Source organism: Sceloporus occidentalis, unplaced genomic scaffold (assembly GCF_023333645.1).
Source record: "Sceloporus occidentalis isolate IW3139 unplaced genomic scaffold, rSceOcc1.0.p SCAF_191, whole genome shotgun sequence".
In the NCBI taxonomy this organism is placed as follows: Eukaryota; Metazoa; Chordata; class Lepidosauria; order Squamata; family Phrynosomatidae; genus Sceloporus; species Sceloporus occidentalis.
In genome coordinates this window covers 1,113,905-1,140,345 of record NW_028317171.1, presented here as the reverse complement: position 1 = coordinate 1,140,345, position 26,441 = coordinate 1,113,905, and the positions used below count along the sequence as shown (strand labels likewise).

The following is a 26,441-nucleotide window of genomic DNA, read 5'->3' as shown; positions in this document are numbered from 1 at the left end:
GAATTTCCAGTCCCTCTTAGATTAATTGTCTCTGCCAAGTATGCATTTTCAGTAGACATTCAAGTCCCAGGGAAAAAACAATTCTTTGTATTGGCACCATTAAAGTTGTCCAAAAGTTGTATTGGCACCATTAAAGTTGATGTTTTAAATGCTCTTTTTGTGCTGCTTTATATCCATTTTTAAACCAGTGGAATAATTGCAGTCAGTTGCGTGCAACAACTGTCAGCAAACACAAAAAGCCAACAAGTTATAATAGGCTGTGCAATGCTGTGTGTCAGCGGTATTTTCTTTCAAGCAGAAATCAAAGTACTGTATATGATCGCAAAAGGGTGAAAATGGGCCTTCTGTAAGAGATCACAGCCTGGTGTTAGTGTAATGGCCACCTTGAAAACAATCAAGCTTAAGATATTATTTGGAGTTTTATTTATATTTCAATTATATTTTACAAAAGCAGTATTTTATTCCCACCTTAGATCCATCAATATAGTATTTGCTGTAATGTTGTTCACATAGTTTTGTCAATGAAAATGTAAAACGTCAGGCTTTTTTCCCTGGCTTTTTCTCCAAGGCTAATTTTTAGAAACACATATTTGGGCATCCAAATAAACAGGGCAGGAAAAGGAACAAGGGGAATGAAAACACAGCAAATAGATGAGTTCTAGGTGTGAACAGTTCTCACTGTTTCACTCCCTACAATGCTAGAAATGTAGCAACTGAAGGAAAATGTCAGAGAAGGCAGAATTCTTAGTTTTGGAAGACAATCTCCTCACTTCTCCCCATAGTTACACCCATGAAGGGTTATGAAGGCCTTCATAGAGTACTTATATAGGTGCTGTAGGAATAGAACAGTCTTCTAGGGGAAAAAGACAATCAGATATATACAATTGGCCCTCAGTATCCACATGGAATCTGTTCTGGACCCCCCGCCCCTCCATGGATATCAAAATCCACAGATGCTCAAGTCCCATTGTCCTTAATGGCAATGTGGCACTGCCATTAGAGAAAATGGAACTGAAGTCCTCCCTCCCTCCCTCCCTCCCCTCCTTCCTTCCTTTCCCTCTGAGGTTTCTGCTCCAGGCTTGGCCTCCAGGGTGGAGGCTGGAACCCTGTCAGCTGGAGGTGGCTGGAGCTGAGTCTTGGAGCCCCCTGCTGGGCCCAGCACCCAGAACGGAGCCTCCAGGCTCTGAGACCCAAGCCCTGGCCCCCACACTGTCATTGGCTCCCCCTGGTTGATAGGGCTCCAGCATGGCTTTGGGGGTGATGTGGAGGTGGAGGCTGGAGCCTTGTCAGCCAGAGGGAGCCAGAGCTAGCATTGGGGCTTGGGTCTCAGGGCCTAGACCGCATCCTGGGTGCTGGGCTTTGCGGCGGGTGGTGGTGGTGGAGACTGAGATTCTGAGACCTGTCTGGCTGACAGGTTCCAGCTTCCGTTCTCAAAGCCAAACCGGGGCAGAAGCCTCAGAGGAGGAGGGAGGGAGGGGGTGCTTCAGTCCAATTGTCCCGAATGGCAGTGCGGCTGCATGCATGCGCTGCCATTGGGTACAATGCAGGCTTGCCATCCATGGATGCTCAAATCTGTTGATGGCAAGTCTACAGATACCAAGGTCCCACTGCAGCACTATTTCAAGTGATATCATTTACCAGGATGGGAAATATGGTCTGCCAGATGTTGTTAAAATCAAGATCCCAACTGCTCAAGTTAACATGGGCAATGGTCAGGAATGATGGAAGCTGTTCTCTGCCAATGTCTAAGGGACCACAGGTTTCCGCTCCTGGCTTATGCCTCTGGAACCAAGAGGACAATTGGCAACAAAAGAAAAAGATCACTTACTAATTTCTTGGCAGGTATCTTGGCATTCTTCCAAAGACCGAAAGTTGTTTTGGTTTCCCAGACAACCACCATACAGAAATTGTTCACAAATCTTTGACTCTTGGTTGTAGAAATATCTAGTAATCAGTCCACGGCAGATTCCTGGGTCATTCTCCAGAAGACAATAAGAAGGCTTTTCTGGGAATGAGGATTGTTTCAGAGAAAAGGAAGTTACGTCACATTTCCTCACAACTGTTCTTACTGATACCCATTAATTGGCTGATGGAATTACCTTGTTTAACCACAGTGGGTTTGAATCAACCAAATTTAACCACTTTCAATCTTACTTATTTAAGTGGCACAGATTTAAGCAGTTGTTCGGTGTTCCAGTTTTAATGTGACAAAAAACTTCATGTATCCCAAATGCATCACGTTAATTTGAATGCAGTCTATTAATAATCTCACAAATAATAAGTTTTGTGTTGAGGCTTACACAAAATTGTGTTGGTTACTCAGATTCCTGGAAAGCTGGAATATATGGCTGGTGGAGGGTCAGAGGTTCTGTGGGCTCGGTTTAGAGGCTTAGTTTTTATTTCATTAGTACTAATACTAATACTAATAGCATCTTTAAACACACTTATGCAATAGCTCAGAATTCAGAAGTAAGCATTGGAAATGGCCATTATATTAATTCCATTCTGAAAACAAGAAAATGGTGTGGGGAAATAAACTGATGTTAGTCTATTGTAGATCTTAAGTATTAACTAGGAACATAAACAATATTCTGTATTGATAGAGTATAATGCTGTATTCTGATTGATTAGGATCATATTGACTAGGATTGTAATGTTTAATTATTGACTAGCAATTTAAAGAATACAGTCGGCCCTCCTTGTAGGTGGGCTTACCTTCCACAGCTTCGAGCTTACACAGAAGGCAAGCCCTGGCAGAAATAATGGGGTGTGTACTTGCACCGTGTGCCACCACCAGCACGCATCCCATTATTTTCTATGGGGCTTGAGCATACACTCTTTACCCCATACACGGGAGGGTCCTGAATGGATCCCCCCATATGGGGAGGGTGGACTGTATTCTGTTGACTACAGACATAAAGAGTATTTTGTTGTCCTTGATGAGAATGAGTGTATTGACAAATCAAGATCACCATAGAAAAACTCATCTGTTGCAAGACTGTTCATCCTTTAGAGTGGAAAAGGCATTTTCCTCCTCATTTTACTGCTGTTTTGCACCCAAAACCCTCCCCCCCCCCAAAAAAAAATCCAAACATTTTTGTGCACAAGTATTTATATTCATAAAACATATGTTTTCCCTTTAAAAACAATTGTTTTGTCCAAATATTTTTCAGTAAAATCCTAACATATGAAAGAAAATTGTAATCTCACCAGCAGGGAGAGAACTCTGTCACTCTCATGTTTGGGAGTCAAATAAGCAAAGGTTAACATCTCTAGTACTGAGCTACCAAATTCAGATTTATTCAAGTTGGATCTAACATTTGGATTCAGCTTATTCTTTCTCCTATTCTTTCATTTTAGGACAATTCCTAGAAATTAATATCAATCAATTCCTCTTCTGCTGACTGCAGTTCTACTGGAAACATTGGATGAATTGCTTATCACAACTAGCCCAGCCACATTTTCCTGGGAAATCAAAACATCCAGAAATAGAACAGTGAATTACCTTTCTTAAATCTTGATCTTTTTTTCTTCTCTGGCAAATCTGCAATTGAAACAAATAAAATAAAGTAGAACTGAAAATGGAAATGCTGCGGCAAGGGTCATATTGTGGGAACTGACTATCTTTAATTTCAAAACTGCACACATACAACAGGTAGGTAGGCAGGCAGGCAAACAGACAGTTTGATAGACAGAGATAAAGACACGTCGTCACTAGCCAGATTATTCCATGTTGCCCCTAGAATATTTTGGCCCCAAATTTTCCCATTACCTCTCTTCTCTTTCCACTGACAGTGGTGGCTGCCTTCCTACATGATTCCTGTTTGTTGCCTGGTGCCAGCACTGGGGTCACAATGAAGTACCTAGCCATGTTATCGATCCTGGACAAAATGAGGACATTTTGACCACACAACAACTCGCACCTGCAGCATCAATGCTGAGTGGCTTGCAAGGACTCTGTGGGAAGGCAGATGCTCATTATTACTTCAGAGAGAGGCAAAAACCTGGAGCAAAAGCAAAGGTTTTTAAATATGGATGAAGGGGAGGAAATCCCAAATCAGGTGTGGACATTGTGAAGACAGTCAATGCCTGATTCAGAGGTTTGGCCTTCATCATGTAAACATGAGCCTGGGGGAAATTTAAAATAAATAACTCATGTTGGCAAAGCTTGAGACTGTTTTATCTTTGTTGGCTAAACAGGTTTCGCTTCTTAGGGTTCTAGTGGAAACTCAGATTAAGCCTTCATAAAATATCAGTGCAGATGATGATGATGAAATTTCATCTGATTCCTGGTAGGCAGCTGAGAAAGAGAGGCAGGGGCAGCATGAGAGGATCAGCCTTGGTAGGAAAGAGAAGGAATTGGGATATCAGAATAGACAGGCAAGTTAAGAAAGATGGGGTGTATAGACTGTGTCCAGAGAGGCCAGGGAGAAAGTCATGCCAAAAAACCAGCCCCAGAAAGGGTGGGTGAGGAGGAGGGGGGGGGGCAACAGGACAGAAGCAACTTTGTTAGGGATGAAACAAATGAGCAAGGATGACAAGGAATCAGTGACTTACTACAGGTGAATAAACTCAACTTTAAAAAAAGAAACTTTTAACTCAGTGCACAAAATTCCAATCTAAATTGGGCAATTAAATTTTAATTTGTTTAGAAAAATTAATTGCTTTGTGATTCATCACTTAAGAACACAAGCAACTCTTTGTAGCACACCCTGAAATTCCATCTTGCACCCCTTGGGACTCTGGGCATCCCAGGCTTGGAACTCCTGAACTAGAGGATCAAAAAAGATTGATACTGATTTTTGTTTCATGCCTTTGCCCTTCTATCAAGCAAGACCAGTTCCTAAACTGCAGTATGCCATATGACCTTATTTATTAATTCCTAGTATCTAGCCATCCATTCATATGGTCTCTTGTCCCTCTTTCTCAAAAGGTTGTGCAAACTGAAATAGTCACAGCAGGAAGAAGACCTACAACTGTGCAATTCGTCAGAAATTTGCACAGTTCTGGGTAACGCTGTGTGAGCTTTCTAAAAATGTACAGTTTTTAGAGTTTTCCACTCCTTGCAAGAAAAAAATGTTTTGAATGTTTTGACACTACAGGAAGAAATACCTTGATATTGTTATGGAAGTGGGAAAATGGAGAATTTACATCATGAATGCATACATTCTCATAATTATACTCACCCTCAAAGAAACCATTATTACAGCATATTTCCCCCCAGTTGCAGAATTCATAATACAGTCAATGTAACACCATCATTTCTGTAGGAATTTTGTATAATGCTATGGGTATAATAGATTTTATACTAATGATAAATGTTGTGTGGGGAGGAGGGTTAGAGGATTTTCATGGACATTAAACTTGTGTGTAGGGAGACTTATATTTCCTCTGTAGCACACTTGATAACTATCATTTCTCCCAGGCCTACACATTGTTAATTACATGTGTAGTTAGGCCCTTGCAGTCTGAATAACAGCCACACATGCTTAACACCCTCTGTCTCATTACACAAGCCTGGGAACTCTGAGTGGGTTTACCTCTACAACACCACCATGCAAATACATGAGCTTTTTAGTCATACCTTTAGCAGCAACAAACAATTTCCCCATGAAGTGCAGGACTGTTTCCATTAGTTCTGTCTGAGTAAGCAAGATTGTATTTTTTTTTTTTGTGGACCTCCTTAATCAGCAGCCAATCTGATCATGTTTTTTTTTCCTGCTGGAAACTCTGGAATAATCAAATCCCTGCAGAGTTCAGTTTTTTCTTTATGCACAAACAATATTTCCCATTAGCTTCCTTCTGCCCAATTTAATTTTTATTACCACCAGTCATATGATAACCACTGTTTACTTGTATCAAGGCACACTTGTTTATATGATCAGAGATGAATATAAAAGTTTAAGTACTTTGGAAGCAAAAGAAAGGGTTTTTGAATAGTCTCAGCATACAAACTGGTAAATCAATGAGTGTAGCCACACTTCACAATTATAGCAGTCTGATATCACTTTCACTACCATGGATCACAATCTTGCATTTGTAGTTTCCTGAGTTTTAGAATTAGAGAATCAATTTCAATAAGAAAAGGGTCATGAGCTGATAGGTGAAAATGATTTTGTTAGGGTTAGGTGTAGGATTAAGGTTGAAAGACCTCCAAAAACAAAAACACTAACACTGTCAAAAACAATCAATTTCACTAAGAAATCGCTCTTGTGCTGACAGGTTAGGGTTAGGGATTTGGCTAGGGTTAGGGTTGAAAGACCTCCAAAAACATAAACTCTAGCACTATCGAAAACAATTGATTTCACTAAGAAATAGGTGTTGTGCTGATAGTTGAAAACATTTTTGTTAGGGTTAGGGTTAGGGCCAGGGCTTGGGTTGGGGATAGCGTTAGGGTTAGAGTCAGGGTTAGGTTTAGGATTAAGTTTAGGGTTAGGGCAATGGCTAGGCTTAGCGTTAGGGTTAGGAATAGGGTTGAAAGTCCTCCAAAAACAGAAACAGTAGCACTGTCGAAGACAATTGATTTCACTAAGAAATAGGTCTTGCGCTGATAGGTGAAAATGTTTTTGTTGGAGTTAGGATTAGGGTGAGGGTTATGTTAAGGGTTAGAGCTAAGGGTAGGGTGAGGGTTGGGGTTAGGGGAAGGGCTAGGGCTAGGGCTAGGGTTAGGGTTAGGGTTGAAAGTCGTCCAAAACACAAACACTAGCACTGTCTAAGACAATCAATTTCATTTAAAAATAGGTCTTGTGCTGATAGGTGAAAATGTTTTTGTTAGGAATTGATAGGGTTAGGGTCTAGCCCTAGCCATAGTTCTAACCCTAACCTTAACCCTTTTCCAAACTGAGCCCTAGCCCTGACCATAACCATAACCCTAAGCCTAGCCCTAACCCTAGCCCTAGCCCTAACCGTAACCCTAACCCCAATCCTAGCCCTAGTCTTGACCCTAATCCTAACCCAAACCCTGACCCAACCCTTAGTGAAATCAATTGTCTCCGACAGTGCTAGTATTTCTGTTTTTGGAGGTCTTTCAACCCTAACCCACACCCTAACCCTAACTGTAACCCTAACCCTAGCATTAATCCTAGCCCATACTGGACATACCTTTTTTTCTTTTTAAGGAGGTTAAGAAATTGAGAAAGGAATGTACTGACCTGGTACGATACACTTTTCCTGGCATTCTTGTAGAGTTAGGAAGTTGTTTTCATTGCCTTGACATCCACCATAGTTAAAGAGTTCACATTGACGAGTCTTAATGTTGAAATGATACCGGTCGTGTAATGCTTTGCATGGACCGTGATCAGCTTTCATGGCACAGATTGATGTGGCAAGTTTCAGTGGGGTCAAAAGAAGACCTGGAGGACAACAAATTAAAACACTGTGTGTACTGATCTCTGGAAAATATTTATCATTTGAAAGGAATTTGCCAATGTGCCTTCAAATGATAGGCAACTCCTGGATCAGCCTGTGTAACTTGTTTTATTAATTACATTTAAATTCTTCCTTTTCTCCAGAGACATTAAACCAGCACATGTGGCACTCTTCTTCTGTATATTATTCTCACATCAGCCTACTGAGGTAGGCCAGCTTGAGAGATGTATCTGAAGCAGACAGGGATACCAGCTGGTTTGTTTCAGAGCTGTGTGAGGACTTGAATCTGGGTCACTCCAGATCCAGTTTGCACTGGGAATAGATGGCTTGTATAGGATCCCTAGCTATTTGAAAAATAATCAGAATGTGGTATGTAAAGGCTACACAGTGAGGGAGTTTCTCAATGGAAATACACAGTTCCTTAAGTGTACATAAAGGAATATTCACCATGGAGTCCAAAGGTAAAACCCTGTTTCTATTTGACTAAGATTGAACTATTGGTTCCTTGGAGCTGAGAAACGGGAATGTTTGCTCTTGTTAACTGCCCCCGAGTTGACCCCGACTCACAGTGACACAGTGGATGAGATATCTTGAAGACCCTCTATCCTCCACTGCTCTGCTTAGGTCCTGCAAATTCAGTGTAGTGTAGAATTCAGGATGTGTCTGTTTTATCTCATGTAGGCAACTATGCAAATTATTTACACTCCAGAAAACTACCTCCATTTCTTGCAAGAGCATAGAAATAAGGCAAATGACCACGTATCAGCTTTGAATTTTGATCTGTGCAAATGTTCTCTAGAGGGCAGCATTGCCCTTGTAAATAATACATCAAGGAATCAATTAAATTACTAAGCATCACACACAAGTATCACATTGTGCCATTTTAATAATTGGAAGCCTATAGCCTGCAAACTGCTTCCAATTGTTATTATTTGTTGTCAAGTTTGATTTGACTTATAGTGTTGTTTGACTGGTTTCCTTTGATTTATGGGAGACCTCTGAGAGACCACCAAGACACTCTGTCATCAACAGTCCTGCTTAGGTTTGCAACTTCAGGAAAGCCATGGCTTTCCTGACTGAATCTATCTACCTGTAATGTGGTTTTTCCTCTTTTCCTACTTCCTTCTGCTTTACCAAATACTAGTGAGTTATGTCACGTCTTAACCAGGACTATGCATCTTTGTTTAGTTTAATCTCCAACATAAGAAAGAGGACTTTCAAAAAAATCACCATCACCGCTAGAGGTTTTGCTTGTTTGTTTGTTTTAACTGTTTCACGTCTCAAGACTTCCCTTTTCCACACACAAAAATGGTTTTCGCATAAACCTTGTTTTTATTTGGACAAAAACATTTTTTTCACTTTTTTCTTTTTTTGGCAACAAAACTCCTAAATGTGAAAAATCTGGATGAGTCAAGACACCCTTATTTGCTGAGGATGAGAAAATGCGTATTCCTTACTTTTCCATTCAGTAAAAACCAAGGCGTGCGTGTGTGTGTGCGTGCGCATGCTTTAAACAGCATTGGATTGATGTGGAAGGGCAGTTTAAAAGAAGGCGTTGCTTTGAATTGTTAAGAAACTTCATGAATGGAAATTCTAGGAAAGAATATTACATGGGAATATGCATAGAGAGGCACAGACACAATTTCCATTGTTTTTAGGGTGAGAGAGCTCTCTAGTCTTTCAGAGGTTAACTGTTTTATATTCCAAAACACTGTCCATAGTATACTGGGATGGTATAGGTTCCATGGCCCAGCTCGGCCTGAAACCCACTGGGTGACCTTGGGCAAGTCACTTGCTCTCAGCCTCAGGGGAAGGGAATGGCAAACCTCCTCTGAACAAAACTTGCCAAGAAAACCCCATGATAGGTTCACCTTAGGGTTGCCATTAGTTGGGAATGACTTGAAGGCATACTTAAGAGGAAGACCCCCCCCCCCACCATTGCATCTGTCATCATCCAGCCTGGAAGGGCGTGAAAAGATAGCCCCAACTCCATCAGGCCTATCCTTAAGAAGCAGAGCCCTCCCTCTAGTCCATCTGCCTTGGTCCAGGCCTCTGAGGGAGAGAGGAACTGCTGGACCTGATTTCTTTCCCCATCACCATTCCCTTCTCCTTTTCTGTCGTGTCTTTTTAGATTGTAAGCCTCAGGGCAGGGAACGGACTTATTAAAAATAATAATTGTAAGCCGCTCTAATAGCCTTTAGGACTGAAGGGCGGGGTATAAATACCGTAATAATAATAATAATAATAATAATAATAATAAAAATAATAATACAAATTCAATCAGTGAGTAGGCAGTCCATGGTACATATGGGGAGAGTTGGCGGGGGGACTTCATCAAGTGGTGGGATAAAGAATTCCCTCACGCTTGGACCAAAAGACACCTGTGTTCCCTAGTCATCATAGAGTTATAGTCTTCTTTTTATGGAATGCATTTGTATGTAAGCCCTAGGCCCCTTCACTAAGGTCCTGCTTGCACTGGTATAGGGAAGCCCAGGATATCTTATCCCCATAGTTGCCCCAACCCTCCCATATTGTAAAGGCCCTCTGATCCAGTGATGCACAAGCTGATCACACACGTTCCACTGAGCAACCCAGCATGGTTGCTTTTCTCTGAGGTCAAAATGAAGCACTCAAATGGCTGGGTGCCTTGTTCTGACCTCAGAACAAGTGACTGGTGACAGTGGTGGACTTGCCATGTGGCAGAGCAAGACGTGTTTCAAATAGCTGCTTGTCATCAAAATTAAAGGCTCTAGATTTTCCAGGAAGATTCATTCTGGGTGGCTCAGTGGACTTGTCATGTGGCAGACCAGAACAAGTTTCTAATAGTTGCTTGTCGTCAAAACTGAAGGCTCCAGATTTTCCAGAATGATTCAAAGCAACAGGTGAGGTGAGAAGCAGGATTTGGGCCATGTGATTCCCGGTGTCTCTTCTGAGAGGATGGACAGATGACACTTGATTTGGCCTGTGCAGACAAGGTCTTATTGATTTATATCTTGGACTTGGGCAAAAATAGCATAGCCTTTCACAAAATTAACTGGTTTATAAACTGATTTTGTAGTGAAGTTCTGACAGAATAAACTGGTTTTGGTACTTTTTGGGGGGAGGGGGAAATGATTCAACACCACCATCCCAGCAGAAAAATGACAAAAAGTCTTGTAATCATCCTTAATAAGAAGCTGTGGTGGCAGTTTTTGTTGTCAAAATATCAAAAGCTTTTCACAGAAACAACTAGCAAGGCCAAATTTAGTTTTGCTTTTAATCTAGGCACTATTTTTTAATTTTGTGATTTGATAGTTTATTGAAAGCCTTTTTAATCAATTATAAATTGTTTCACAAGGGAACATTCTCTCCCTGCCCCCATCCTAGACTTTCCAGAGGTCCAAGTGGTGCTACAGGACATAGATCAGTTAGTCCTATTGTGAATCAGTCCTGAGTGGTTTATCACAGCTAGCTGCATGGATTTGTCTCACACAGTAGCTTGGCTGATTTGTGCTTGTGGCGAACTGTACAAAACTGATTGAAGTTGCCCTATCCTGACATGAGAAATGTTGTATGGATACCAAGAATTTGGAGTCATGGAAGCCAGCCATGTTAGGTTTTGTCAAGTCAACTATTTTACATCATAATTGCCCCTTGGTCATTCATATGAGCTTGGAATGAAGTCAAAAGATGATTTAGCTGATGAGCTTTGAATGAAAAATCCAAAGCAGTTAACAAAAATATTGTGCAAACTTTTATGAATTAACTATGTACAAACTTGTTCTCAAATTCTTTTTTATGGTCCACTGAAATGTATACACAATTGGATTTTCTTTATTTACTGTTTCTTATATTGTGTGACAGGTCCAACATCCTTTTCAAAAACGCCTCTTAAGAAAGGACATACCAGACACCTTAATCCTATTTAGCCAATCCTTACCCTTTTTGTTTTCAGCACATAAAGAAGGAAGTGCCTAGCCCCACCACATCTGTTGTGGTTTTCCTCATGAGCAAAGTGTTAAGTATTAAGAAGAGTAGCTTACATTTACAAAAAGATGTAAGAAAGAATCTTTATTTTCCATTATTTTGTTTGCATAGAGGATTTTAACATTTTTCTCTTTCTTCAAATTCACTGATTTCCATAGAAAGATGAAAAGGTGGAGATGGGACTTTCTATTCCCCTCTCAGTGTGTTGAATCAAAATTGTTAAGTAATGCATGCAGTAATGCATACACAAGGAATTTCTCTTCTGTGAGAATTTCACCGGGGGAGGAAGTTCCATCCCCTCGCTCCCCTGACCTGCTGGGCCCTACCAGGGCCGTGCCACTTTTTGGCCAAGCAGTTTACCTCCTCCCAGCAACTCGGCCAGCCTGGTAAGTTGATTAGCCCTCTTTGCCCTGATTGAACTCGGAGCAGTTTGGCAGAGCATCAGAAAAAACCACTTAAACTGGTGTTTTTGGCAATGGACCCCTTAGCGGTTCTTTTTTTAAGAGCCACAATGATCCATGTTGTCATGGACTGCCCTGGGCCTGACTTAGAGGCACAGAGGACTCAGTCTCTGAAGACATGGAGGAGGCTGAGACAGCGGCAGATCTGGGGCTGCCTGGATCAGGCAGTCTCAGAGGAGGCTCAGGAAGCTGCAGAGGGAGAAACAGATTCTATGGCGGGATACAGACAGGCAGGGGAAGACGTCTTGGAGGTGTATTCTGCTGAATACGGAGCCTCCAGACCGCCTGCCCCGGGGGCGTGGCTCAGGAGATGGGGCTTCCACATGGGGGGCAGTGAAGATGCCTCACCTGGGTCCGTTTCAGACCCGCAGTTTCCAAACCGCCGCCTCGGAGGATGCTGCAAAGAGAGAGGCAGCTTCCTCACGGGCGGCCAAAAACGGGGCTTTTTTTTTTTCCTTTGCCGGCTGGCGGATGCGCAGCTGCGCAGCTGCAGCGCTAAGCAGCGGCGGCAGAAAGCCTATGGGCACATTTAAAGTGCCCAAGCCCCTTTAAAACTTTTCCCCCTGCTCTGCCCAAGAACAATGGTGGTCTCCTGCCAGCTGGTGATCAGCTGGTGTTGGCATCCTTGTCCGCTTGCACTTTGCCAGTGTCACCAGCATCATAGATGCCTCCTCTCCTTTGGTCCCCGCACTCTTGCTGAATCTGCAATGCACAGCCACAGCTGTCTCCGCTGCCACCGCTGTCCCCCTGCCATCCCCCATCACCTCCCTTGTACATATGTAAATATTTAAAGTTTTAGGGGTTTTTTATTGTTAGGTGAAAATGGCACAGGAATGTGTGTAGGGGTTCACTTTAAAGTCCAAACTTTCCAAGCAGCGCATGCGTACATGTTGCTCTAGGGTTAGGGTTAGGGTTAGGGTTAGGGTTACGAGTCTTAAAATGTGCTGCAGCTGTGCTGCAGCTTCCACACCTGCATGGCAGCTGACGCTGCAATTAAAGCCTGACTGCAAACTGCGCATGTTCCAGGACCCTGACTCATTATGCGACGCAGCAGACACGGAGCTTTTAAATGGGCAACTTAAATTAGCGGCGTAGCAATTCTGGCGTACCGGTGCAGCAGCTTACAGACAGAGCTGCGCAGCTGCGCATCAAACGGAAAAGAAGCGGAGAAAAGCAGAACCTTTTTAATGCCGCTTCTTCCCGCTTGGGGCGTGCGGGGGGCGTGTTCATGGCGGCATTCAGGTAAGGCCCATCTGAAGGCTCTACCTTCATGACGTCATGAATACACCCCTTTTTGCCTGTCTGTATCCCGCCTATGGTCTCTAGGCTGCAGGTGCTAGGAGCAAATATAGGTCAAGGAGTCTTTGAGGCCTTCTTCCAGGCTAGAAGTCAAGAAGAGAGCTAATAGGTTTCAGCTGAGAGAAGCAGAGGCCTTTTAAAACACCTCCATCTGCAGATGTTCTTGGCAGCTGATAACCAGCCTTGCTGTTCCTTGCTTTTTGATTCATGACTCTAGTTATCTGACATCTGGACTTGCCTTGTGACTATGCTCTTGCCTCTGCCCTTTGCTGTGGCTGTCTGACTGACATTGTGTGACCTTTGGACTGGACTCTGGACTTTTCCTTTGTATATTCCCCTGCTGTGCAGCCCTCAATAGAGGTAAACAGGACACACATCTTCAGTAGTATGACTATGCTATTGATCAGGCTGTAACATTCCTGGAAATTAATTGATTTTAAATCAATAAGATGGAAGATGTGAATGGCAACAGGGTTAAAATGACATGGAGAGATTCTTTGCTTCCTTACTTCAAAGCTGAGCTAAAGACTATACTGTTCAGAGAAGTGTTCCCAGGCATTGCATGTTAATTATTTGAGTTGAACTTTTTGCCTCGGCCCCCCAATTCTCTCTACAAATGTCAGTAGGTGCTGCGAGAAAGGGAGGAGGAATGTTTTATTTTCTGACATGACTGGGCAAAATTTTTCAATATTCTTTTTTAAAATGTCCAGGATGGGGGCACACTTTCTGTTATAAATGGTGGTGACAGTGCATGAGTGGTATTTGGACAGGTTGTTATTGCTCCCCCATTCCCTGTTGTAGCACATTATCAGCAGCAGCCAAGGCAGGTTCTCTTCCCTTTCTCAATGCCTCCATTCAAACAGTGCCTTTGCATGAATGACACTGGGGAAGAGTACAGATTTGTCTGCCTGGGCCAAAAGGCCTGTTTACCCCCCAGTCTGGCATTGTCCTATTTGGACGATGCATGTCCGAAACCCCAGTCCTAGTGGGAGCAGTCCAGACAATGAAATGAAGCATTAAAGCCTTAAAATAGTTTAAAATAATATACCTGTTGCTCTGGATATTCCGGGAAGCTCCAGAACCCTCTGTTCCTGCCCCACTTCAGACCACACCATTGGCCAAGATGACTGAGGCTTCTGGGAGCTGAAGTCCAAAACACCTGGAGGACCAGAGTTTAGGAATCATTGCTTTGTAATAAGTGGTTGATAGAGCAATTAAATTAAACTACCCCTCCTGTCAAAGAAACCAAAACTAATGAACAAAAGCATGGATGCTGCCACCATTATTTATTACTGTAAGACCAGTCTATTGTTCCTGAAGACAATTTATTAGATGATTTTCTGCCATTCCCTTCTGTCTTAACCAGAAATAGAAGATTAACAGATAGATCATAATAACCCAGGATTGTGATCCTGTTTCCAGCCTCAGGTACTGTACTGGGGTGTATCTTGGAGTTCCCAAAACTGTTCTTAGAATTTTGTTTTTGATGCCATCCAAACCTGCAACAACTTGAAATCCCAAATCTCAGGTCCATACAACATTTGGGGATACACGCATGCCTCCTGTCATACCAAAATTTAAGAATTACACTTGAGAGTTGCTCAGTCTTGAGTTTTGGGGCCCTGACATGAGCTGGAAGCAGCAAATAATATACTTAAGTAATGATACAAGGTCACCTGTTCTATCTTGTTTTTGTCTTATGTGACAGTTGTGCTTCTTAGTTCTACATGTGAAAACTACAACCTTAGTCTTTTCATAACCGATTGACAATTTTTTGGATGAACAATATACATCCAGATTAGCCAGATTAGGTAAGAGTATCTGTGATTTGAATGCTGCACAGCAGTGAGGAGAGAGTGCCACTCTGTATCAGCAGAGTAAATTTGGCCCAATAGGCTAGATTCAGACAGACTGAGGCCCGAAATGCATGGGCCAAATAAAGTGGCTTCCAGCTGCTTTGGGGGTGTGGTGTTCAAACAACACATGCATCCAAAGTGGATGGAAGCCACTCCGAGACTGCAATCTGGTCCTTTGAGTAAAATAAAAAAGGTGCAAACACACACACAAATGCTACTTATGGCAGCAGCCAACCTGGGACCACAGTGGTGGTCCACTTTGGAAGCGGGCCATGTGGTTTCCACGGTCCCAGTGCGATTGTGTCCCAATTGTGGCCAGAGCCTCTGGTCATTCCTGGCAGGCTGTCTGATTCACCCCTTAGCTAAAATCCAGGTGTCTTATTTCATGACTTGTGCTTGGAACCTTAGGTTTAAAAATTAATTTGTCAGCGACAGGAAAGCAGAAATCAGTTTGATGCTGTTAACAGTGGGAACGTGGAAATTTTATTTTGGCGTCAATTGATAATTAAGTCATTCACTGAATTATTTTTCATGAAACTGTGGAATTAACAGAGAATGACATACATGTTTGTCACTGTTGCCCGCAGGAACATACTTTGTTATTGGCTCCTTCAAAAGTGCTCTTTTTGTAGATTTTAAAATGCCTTAGTCAACATGGTACTTTTCAGATATGTTAAGCTACAAATCCCAAAATCTGATTGATGGCTAGGGTTAGTGGGATTTGCAGTGCAACACATCTTGTCAACTTGGGAAAAGCTTTAATTAATGTCAGTTCACACCACTTGAGAAAAGAGGAAATGAATTAGCACATAATGAGTTAAATGTAATTAGTCATTCCCAAGATCTGAGCTCTGTTAGGAAACATTAAATCATTAAGCCCTTTTCAAATACACATCTTAAGACATGCTGGGGGAAGAAAGGGGAAACAAATTAACACATAGTTAGTTAAATTTAACTAATTATCTCCAAGGGTAGCTTGGGTAGCTCATGGGTAGCTCTTCCCATTGATTTCTACGTAGCTTAGTCTGTGATATCCCAATTTTCTTTTGAAACTGTGAAAGGAATTGTTTCTGAACATTTTTACTTTAGTGTTGGCTACAATAGATCTTTAAAAAGACAGGATGTTCTTGCTCTGGATTTGTAGCATATGTAGAACATGCCCTTGTTTTGTATTAATGCACATACAGTGCTGAAACACCCTGCAGGAGACACATCAAGAATTGGTTCTTCATAGTATGTTTGTATTCATATTCATATTATTATTATTATTATTATTATTATTATTATTATTATTATTATTATTATTATTTTATCCAAGGATGTGTAAAGTAATGAAAGCAGTTCATTTTATTTACCATGGCTCCCAAGTCATGTAATGTTCTTACACAGGAACTCAGGCCAAGCCAAGCCATATTTACTTCCTTAAAATCCATGACTCATTCCAAACATGGCTGTAAACAACTATATAAAAAAAAGGAGAATTCTCCCTTTCCCCCCCTACCAAGTCCATTTTGTTCCCATTTAAACATGCTGTTGTCTCCCATGCAAAAATGTGTGTGCGTGTGCGTGTGTGTGTATATATATAGTGCATTTTTTTCAAATATGCATATGTTTTTACATATACCCATTCAGTATGGTGTTTTGTGCACATTTTACAATTATGCACACTTTCCTTAGTGGATTTTTCTGCATATACCCATATTGTCCTTTTACAAAATATATCACGAGGTGAGAAATGTATGGATTACCAACCACACATTGTTCAGTTGCTTTTTAGAGTATGGGAAAAACCATTAAAAAAGTACACAGAGAGAAGACCAAATTGCACCCTACAAAAATTAGATAATAAAATATAATACAAAGGGAGCATGGTGCTGGTATTTACCATAGAGGTGTGGAACCAGACTGCAGCTGTCACAAAAAGTTGCATCACCCCTTCCCTCTGTTCAGATAATGTTTAACAAAATAAACCACATATATATTCTTGTAGCACCTTTGAGACTAAGTGAAAGACAAAGGTTGGTAGCTTTTCATAGACTTCAGTCTAATTCCTCAGATGCATGGGGAAGTAGATTCATGTCTTGGAAAGGTCATGCTACTAATGTCTCTCTTTCATCCAAAGATACTGCGGATCCCTCCGCATACTGATTCTCAGATTAACATGGCTATGTCTTTAAATTCCACTACATATATGTTGTTATGTTTCAAATTTCTTTACCTGACAAAACCACACTCTTTCCAGAATATAACTGCAGTACAGTTTAAAATTACCCGCATCCCCAGTTGTGAAAGATTGGTTTGAAATAGGACAAAGTCATTATTCCTTTCTGTGGGTTATTCTTCTGTTGTCTCCTATTTATACTGATACTGTACTGCCAGAATTGTAGAGCTTTTTGAAATTCTTTTGTTGATGAACATTATCAAGGCAAAACAGCTTGTCCCATTTTGAGAAAATGGGTTTCTTCCTTATCCTCTCCGTCAGCTTGATTTGACAACTTGCCACACAGCCATTTACCCACCCACACACTGTTCAAAAAGCTTTTCCTGCTAGACAAACTGAATCTTCAGACTATGCTGCTAATATTACATAGACTTTCACATTTACAAGAAAGTGGGACTTTTAACAACTGTGACTCATTTTCTTTGAGAAATGTGGCCAGAAGGATAAAAGTTGCAATATATCAATGTTCTCTTTGCACCAAACAAAATAATGTGTGTTCATGTTGTTATGTTGTAATATGTATATATGTATGTATACTACTCAAGTCTCGCTTATCGAGACTGCTTGGGACCAGCAGTATTTTGGGTTTTTTTTTTTATTTTGGAATATTTTCATGTACACAATGAGATATCTTGGAAATAGGATCTAATTCTAAACATGAAATTCGTTTATGCTTCACATACATCTTATATACATAGCCTGTAGGTGATTTTATACATAGTATTATAAATAAGTATGAACATGAAATGACTTTTTTGTACACAGAATCATCTGAAAGCAAAGGTATCACTATCGCAGTCATCCATGTGGACAATTTTGGATTTTGAAGTATTTCAAATTTCAGAATTTCGAATAAGGGATTATCAACCTATATAAGTTTTGTCTCTAAAGCCACAGAACTTTCTGTGTGGCTTTCTGTCAGTCACTCTCTCTAAGCTTAACCCACCTCACAGGACTGTTGTGACGATAAAGTGTGGAGAAGGAAAGGTATGGACACAACACTGGGGGAAAGGAAGGATTTAATCATGTAAAAGTACATGATTAAGTACAAGCCAATCACTTTGGAAAATAGATGAGGTCACCCCAAAACAATGTAAAGGTCTCCATAGACTTGGGGATCTCCCTTGTCCATGGGTGGGTCAACTGCAATTTGCTGGCCACATTAAGCTTTCCAAGACTGTTTCTGTGAGCCACAAGGATCGCCATGCCTACTGTACTCCCAAAAATTGAAGGGGAGAAGTTGTGTTTCAAATGGGAAACAATACACAACTACTGACTACTTTACCATGTTTTGGAGTGCATCTTGCACACTTTTTTGGGGAGCTGTATAGATCACTTTTTCCTCTAACACAGTCCTGCAAAATGGATGGGCAGGAAGGAGGGACCAGCAGCCGTTCCCAGCCCAGTTGCCCAGGGGCTGTGGCAAATACATGTCACAGCCCCAAGGGTGACTCCTGCTGTGGTCTCAAAAAGAGCAAAAAAGATCTGCTCCTTATGGGTTTGGTTTTGGGCTGCCTTAGGCATCTCAAGCACATCCCTGGAGTGGCTTCTGGATGATCTGGGGTGTGCGTCATGTACCGGAAGACACCACAGCTGCCTTTCTGATTCAGGCCAATGTTTTTCAAAAGACTACATCTGATCACACACAGACCTTTTGAATGTGCTGAGGGTGGGGTGGAACAAAACATATTTGAAAATGTGGCAAAATTCCCAGTACAAACCCCTGCCCCCAAGTCCTGGGAGCACCATTACCCATTGTGGGACAATATTTTTTTCAATCTCCTCTTGCAGAGGAGACAATGTTCTCACCTAGACCTGGAGTATCCACATCTACTGCTATACAGAAGTTTGTAGATGGAAAGAAACAGAAGACTATAAGTATATATGGTTATGTGTTGTATGTCCATTATATGTATGTATGTATATATGTATCATGTCTTAAATTTTCAATTTTTTTAAAAAATGAAAAGCACATATTTTAAAGGTAAAATACATTTTAATGTGTATTTTGTGAGAAAGGGCTTAAAGAAGTGGAAGACATCTGATCCCACCTGATCTTGGAAGTTAAGCAGTATAAGCCCGGGTTAGTAATTGGATGGGATCAAGGAATACCAGCTGCTGTCAGACTGTATTTCAGAGGAAGGCAATGGCAAACCAACTCTGTGTATTCCTTGCCTAAGAAAATCCTATGAAATCCATGGGGTTGTCATATCATAAGTCTACATGCCTTGAGGTCCTGTACACACATATTGTGAGAAATGACATTCAAAATATGCATTTATGTACATAACAAACTATAATTTTGTGGAGATTAAAAATACAGATTAAGGGAGGATAGGATATAATGACCAAGGAAACACACAAAACTGAGACAGACCAAAAGCAAATTGACAAAAGCAAAAGACACACTCAAAGGTAATTTTTAAAAATTCAGTGGTGTCCTCTTTTGCACACACCATGATCAGTTCAATAGAGATATATTTCTTCCAATGTATTGTAGTTTATGGAAATGAATAAGTCAGACTGCTTACCTACATCATCTTCATATTCTTCCCCATCCTCTGATATTTCAGTTGTATGAGAAGGAACAACACTGGCCAGAAGATATAAATTGGCAGCCAGTAACACATCTATTCTTATTCTCCTCATATTTCCTAAGCAAGCAAGAGTAAAAAAAAAATGTATAAGAGGTGTTTGAATAAGTAACTGACTCTACGTTTAGCCTAAATGATCTCACATCAGGGAGAAAAAGTAAGGGCACAAAGATCTTCATTCTCTAAAATGTGTTATATAGTTGATAAATATTTCTGTTCCACTATGATCATCTTCCTCTTTGGAGTGTTGCAGCAATATTAATTTTACATAAATATATTTGGCAGAACATTTTGCAATCTGAAGGTGACATGATAATGTTCCAGAAGCAGCTCTAGCATTAGAGAGAGTGACACAACTGTCTTAGATGGATGGAACCAAGATTAAAAATAAACACAGACAGCTCCACCATTGTATCCCCTACCAAAGTGTCCCAGGAGAGTCTACCTATTGCAATAAAAAAAGGCAGGAGAAAAGAAAGAATGAGTTACTGGACAGGTTCTCTGAAAAGGAGATCCGGACAGGAGACATCTATTAAGGGAGGTGGTTAGCACAAAACTTTGTGAAACTTGTCCTGACAACAGAAAATCTTACTGTTTTTAGAGGCGAGTTAAAGGCTTGCCATTGGCTATGTTGAAAAGTGGTTGCAAGATTTATTTTAAAGGCAACTAGGTAAATGAAGACAAAGTAAATGGAAATGTATTAGCATAAATTTAATTAGCAAAACACATTTGATTAACACTGGACATGCTTAACCCTTTTTTGAATTTTTGATTTGATTACTGACTCTAGATTTCTCCCTCCCTCCCCTATATATGGCCTAATTCATTGGAGCTCTAGCACATGAATTATTTGTGTTATACAAGTGTGTGTGTGTATCCTGAATTAGTAAATGAGCTTACTCATTAGTCTGTGTTAAAAAGAGTTATACATTTGAAAAAATGGTAAAGTTATGTATGTCCAACTAAATCAATCACACACGTAAGGCTGGAGTAGAAGTGCCAGCTCAGCTGAGTTTCACTGCATTTGGGGTGGGTAAATCTTTTCTAAAGTCCAGCAAGCAGGCTCAGAAAGCAAAGTCCAAGAAGGCATAGGTAGTATTAAAATGTGGGTGTGAGATATAGTATTACACACAGCGTGCAAGATGATACCACGAACAACCTGGGCCTTGCTGTTCAAAGTGGCCAAAGAGGTTATATGTCAATCAGTCAGTCAAGCCTTTATTACAGCTAACAAACCATAAAACAGAGATGGTATGTTCCATTGTAATAAATAAATAAATCGCATAACCTGAAGCATAGGATTTAGTAGTACTTAACAGTGCACTTTTAGAGTGTTTACAGTGGCCAAAAGTAATACCATCACAGTGGAAGCAGGCTCCATCAGTGACATCCCTAGGGTTGGTGTCATCTGGTGTGGTAACTCATAGTGTCACCCCCCCCCCCATTGACCTCCTCCCATTTCACACCATACAGAATCCTTAGTCATGCTTTTTTGCACTAGTGTTACTCCTAAACCATACTTCCCATATACCACTGGATGTAATGCTAATAGTTGTGACATAAACAATTCACAAAATTAAAATTGTACCTTCAAATTGCAATATTATATGCACAATCTAAATATATTTACATATACATAGTGAAGATTGGGTTAAAATGTGATTTTTCTACAGAAATTTCTAAAAGAATAATTTTTCCAAAAAAAATCAACATTTTTATTATTATTTTTTAAAAATGTCAAATTTTGACATTTGAAAATTTAATTTAAAATAATTTTGGAGGCCCTCCTTTCTCCTCCCACTGAGATTCATCCCACTCCCACCATCGCTTAAAGCATATTAAAGGGAAGGAGGTGAATGCCACAGACTTTCTGACCAATGGTAGGTGTTTGAGGAGCAGTAGTGTCAGCCCCACTTAAGGTGTCACCTGGTGTGGTCTGAACCCTTACACACATCCCTAGTGATGCCACTGGGCTCCATAAACTACTCTTAAAATCTGCTTTATGATTTTTCCACACTAAGTGAAAGCACACAGTGTTTTTCATCTGTTTCGTGCTGGCCAATTGGCCGTAATAAAGTTATTATTATTATTATTATTCATCTGTTTGTACATATGTATTACATTAGGATGCAACACAGTTTAGTCAACCAAGGTATTTCTTCTACTGAGGAAATTTCAGTGGAAATTTATTTCACTTCAAAGCACACACACCTACTACATTACAAACTTTATTATCTTCTTATTGGCAGTATTGTTGCATTTTGTTCCATTGCTCCAATTTTGGTTGATGTCATGTATATTTATATTCAAAATAAATCCACCTGTGTACAAGAGAGTGGTACTAGGAAGATTGAGGAAACACAAGAATTTGCAGACTTTCCTCCTGTGCACTTTTTACACAGACACATACACAGAGAACACCCAAGAAGTGAATCTTCCTAAACAAAATGGGCTGGGAATGGGACAAAAAGCGAGAAGCATCCCACACTATACCATTTTGTTACAGGTCTCATTCAATGCATTTTAAGGCAAATAACTGTATTTAAAAAACAAACAAACCCATATCAACAAGCTACTGCAAACAAAGCATTCTACCCCAACACTGACTGATCAAATAGGATGGCAGCCTAAAGTGCATTAGAAATATGAATGCTTAGCAACGCTAACAACACATTCTGATGGATACTGACAGACACCTACCTGTTAATAGATATCTGCCCTGTTAATTTGTCTATAGAATCACTGGCTGGTGTTATTTTCATTTTCCATAATTCACTTGGGGAAATGAGAAGTTGTATACAGTTAAAATGGGTTGAAACAAACCCCAGAGAAAAGCTTGAGGCTCAGGAACTGCTTTAAATAGAATGATGTAGCAGTAAAAGCAGTGTAACGAGGGAGTTTAGAGCACAGCCCAGAGATGCTCCCGACGCAGGATGAAAGGGAGTGGGATGGGAACAGAATGGGGGCTATCATGCATTTGATCACATGCCGGAATGCTGCTGATACTGCCAGAAGTTCCCATTCCATTGCTGATCCATCCCAGAGGAGGGGATTTTCAGGAACTGTTCAGAAATGTTCCTGAAAATTGCCACCTCTGGGCTGGATCAGGAACACAATGGGAACTTCCAGCAGCACCGGCATTGTTCTGGTGTGCAATCAAATGTGTGATGGCCCCCATTCTATTCCCATCCCACCCCTTTTCATCTCGCGCCGGGACCGTCCCTGGGGACTGTGCGGTAAACTCCCATGATACAAATGTAACATGTTGCAGTTTCCAGTATTGTCCTGCATTCAACTGTTCTCACCAAGTTGACTGTCTGAGTTCATTGTCTTGTTTCTAAAATTACTTTTAAAAGTAGTTCAGGACTGTTTTTTGTATCTGTCGCCTGCATCATTTCCAGCACAGGCCTTGAAATCTATGAATAGCAAGCCCTGGGCAGGAATGATGGTAAGGGAAAGCCATCAGAATGCCATTTGACACTTCCCAATTTCTTTTTGAGAGGAAGTATCGGAAAGATTACAAAAGGTTTTGTTTTTTGGTGTGCAGTTATTCCACTCCTTTCCAGGTATTGTTGCTGAGTGTCGAATTTCTTAAGAAATGGTGAGTGTTGCTATTGACAAACACGTCTGTCCTGTTAATTTGCCTATAGAAGTCACTGGCTGGTGTTATTTCCATTTTTCATAATTCACTTGGGGAAATGAGAAGTTGTGTACAGTGGGCCCTCCATATTCACTGAGATTAAGGGCACAGGACCCTTGTGAAAATGGGGAAAAAACCGCATTAAAAACCACACTTTTTTAACCTGAGAAAACACCTTTCTAGGAACCGCTGGGTCAGACCTGCACAACTTGGCAGTAGGAAGGGGCCAAAATTAAAACAGGCTAAAATTCTTCATGCCACAGATAGGTTTTAATAAAATATTACTTAATTAATATTAATTAGTAAAGAATACATATTATTAATATTAATTCCATTCTCATCCTCCTCTGCCTGGCACTCTCCTCAGGAGAAAGGAGAGCAGTAGAGGAGCCTTGCAGGGTGAGTGTTTGCCCTTCTTCCTCTCCACATGTCCTTCTCAGGAGAAGGCCGAGTAGCAGAGGAGTCTTGAAATTGTTCCACATCTTCACGGGCCACCCAAAATCCTTTGGTGGGCCACATGCAGCCCCTGGGCCATATGTTGTGCAGCCCTGTGCTAGGTCCTTCAACACAACTCTATGACCACCACCCAGCAGAGGTTGACCACAGAATTGCACTGGAGGACATACAAATGTTTAGAGAATTGTTTTCTCCAGATGACTCCAGGTCAGCTTCTGGCAGATTCATGCTGGAGGACCTAGAGATTCCTAGAAAGAACACATTAATCAAATCCACAAATAATCATATCTGAAAAAGTCAAAGCTGCAAATATGGAGGGCTGACTGTAGTTGATTAGAAATCCAGAAATATAGAACCAAGGTATCAATCCGAAACTGGGGAAACAAAACTGATAGGATGCAGAAGAGTTGTCTGGATTCAAGAACAGGGCAGAGTCTCTGAGTTAGCTTCAATGTCTCTCATAGAGTGGGTAATCAACAATGCTTCCAGTGGGCATGGGATGTTTGCCATCTGACTTATCTAGGGAGGCTGATTATTCCATGCAAAAGCTGGGGCAGCTCCAACTGCTAGTGTTCCAAGCCTCTCCCCAAACGCTGCAGTCTTGCTAGGATTTCTTTGTTGGTGGTGTTTTCCTGAGTGTACTTTGTATTGTATTGTGGTTTTTATTCTTTGCTGTAATCCCACCTGGATCTGCAGGGAGAGGCTGGAAATACAAATAATAATAATAATAATGATAATAATAATTTGTATTTCCAGCCTCTCCCTGCAGATCCAGGTGGGATTACAGCAAAGAATAAAAACCACAATACAATACAAAATACACTCAGGAAAACAAGACCAATAATAAAAATTATGATTATGATTATAATTATTATTCTGAGGGAGGCCAGCATCATGTCACAGCTGGCATTATAGTAGGAAACTTCAAATTAAAATAGATTCATGTATTAAGTGCTGCTAAGCCACTTCCCTGTCATTTAATGCAAAAACTAGGTCATAGATGAAGTCTTGTAGCTGGTTGGGATGGGTTTAATTGTTTTGTTTTCATATTATGTCTTGTGTTGATGGTGCCACAAGTGCATATATCTTTGGGATGCATTCCCAATCATTTTCTAAAGCGCTCAGATGATCTCCAGACTTGTATCAAACCCCTGCTGCTCTTCCCAAAAAAGGATAAGAAATCAATTTCACACTTTCAGTGAAGTCTCATGTTTAGAGGGGCACTGCCTGAATACCCTTAAGGCAGCAGATTATATCTGGTCATGGAACTAAGCAGAGTCAGCTTAGTATTGGTTTGTACTTGGATGAGAGATGGCCAATGAATACGCAGTGCAGTGGACTGTATTTCAGAGGAAGAAACTGGCAAAACCACCTGAGTATCTCTTGCCTAAGCAAACCTTATGAACTTGACGGGGTTGCCATAAGTTGACAGGCGACCTGAAGGCATCCACATATCTATAGATGGGGATTTCAATGACAGTATTCTTGACACACAAGTTAAAATATGAGTCAGCATGAGTAAATCTGTCTCTCCCACTTGAGCATTGAAAATTCTGGGAAATACTGCTCAAAACCCCCAAAGTGGAGCTAAATTTTCACTGATCAGCTGCCATATGCCTTATTGCATTAGGCTCTTCTCTTGCTAAATAACACCTTTTCAAGGTGTAATGAAAGCAAGACTCTTCCAACTACTAATTTGTAATAATCGTCCTGGCATTGCAACCTTTGTTTTCACTAAAAAGCCACCAGTTCCTGTTTGTCACCAAGTATTGGCCCTTTTTCTATTTAACACACATAGATCCCCTCTTCTCAGAAATATAAAATGCAAGCAGTCTTACCTTTAAAAAGGTCTCTTTCCCATTACATCTCTCTCTATATGTGTGCGTGTGTGTGTCTGTCTGCCCCCCCCCCCCAAAAAAAAATCAGGGTAGACCACCATGGCATTGTAGTAGTCTAGCTGCAGAGAAGGAAAAGGAGGCATGGGGGTAGTGAACAAGGTTACGGGTTCTGACAAGCCTGAGGGGGGAGTGGTCATTTATCAAACTTTACTTTTACAGAGTAAATAACATTTAAAAGATTTAAATGTTTTTTCTTCATTCTTCCCGATCACATTTCCCAACCCACAGCAGTTCCACCACTGACCACCCAAAAATCACCATTAAAGCAGAATTTCACTTTTGGACTGCAAATCGAAACATAGTATGTGTGGAAATTTGTTCATTAACAGATTTTTTGCATCTCCCCCCCCCAAAAAAAGCTTACAAGATGATTTCAAATGGGAGAATAACAGGAGAGCAACAGTATCATTGAGTAAGCCCCAAGCATGTGATATGGCTCAATGCGTTTGACTGAATTTCGTTATAGATGACTAGAGGAAATTAATAAAATGATTTGATAAGGCATTTCTGCCCACAAGATGCATGTGCAAATTAGGCATGCCAATATGCCCCCCCCCCCCCCATGGGCCACATCAAAAATTTGACCGTTTTGATCCTTGGTGCAAGAAAGTCTTCAAAAACTGTACAAAAACAAATTCTGGACTGTGAATTCTGGACTGTGGAGATACATATAGCTAGCCAG

General features: G+C 40.9%; 1 protein-coding gene across 1 annotated transcript in view; it reads right to left on the bottom strand.

Annotated features, from left to right (window-relative positions):
- Positions 1-26,441, bottom strand: part of TFPI (tissue factor pathway inhibitor) — a 53,353-nt gene that overhangs the window by 13,945 nt on the left and 12,967 nt on the right. Inside the window, exons 2-6 of the mRNA XM_089502044.1 lie at positions 19,703-19,825; positions 14,143-14,253; positions 7,152-7,352; positions 3,506-3,544; positions 1,829-2,005 (exon numbers count right to left, since the gene is read on the bottom strand). Coding sequence (XP_089358170.1) covers positions 1,829-2,005; positions 3,506-3,544; positions 7,152-7,352; positions 14,143-14,253; positions 19,703-19,820 — 646 coding nt within the window. The 5' untranslated portion in view covers positions 19,821-19,825. The remainder of the gene's footprint in view (positions 1-1,828; positions 2,006-3,505; positions 3,545-7,151; positions 7,353-14,142; positions 14,254-19,702; positions 19,826-26,441) is intronic.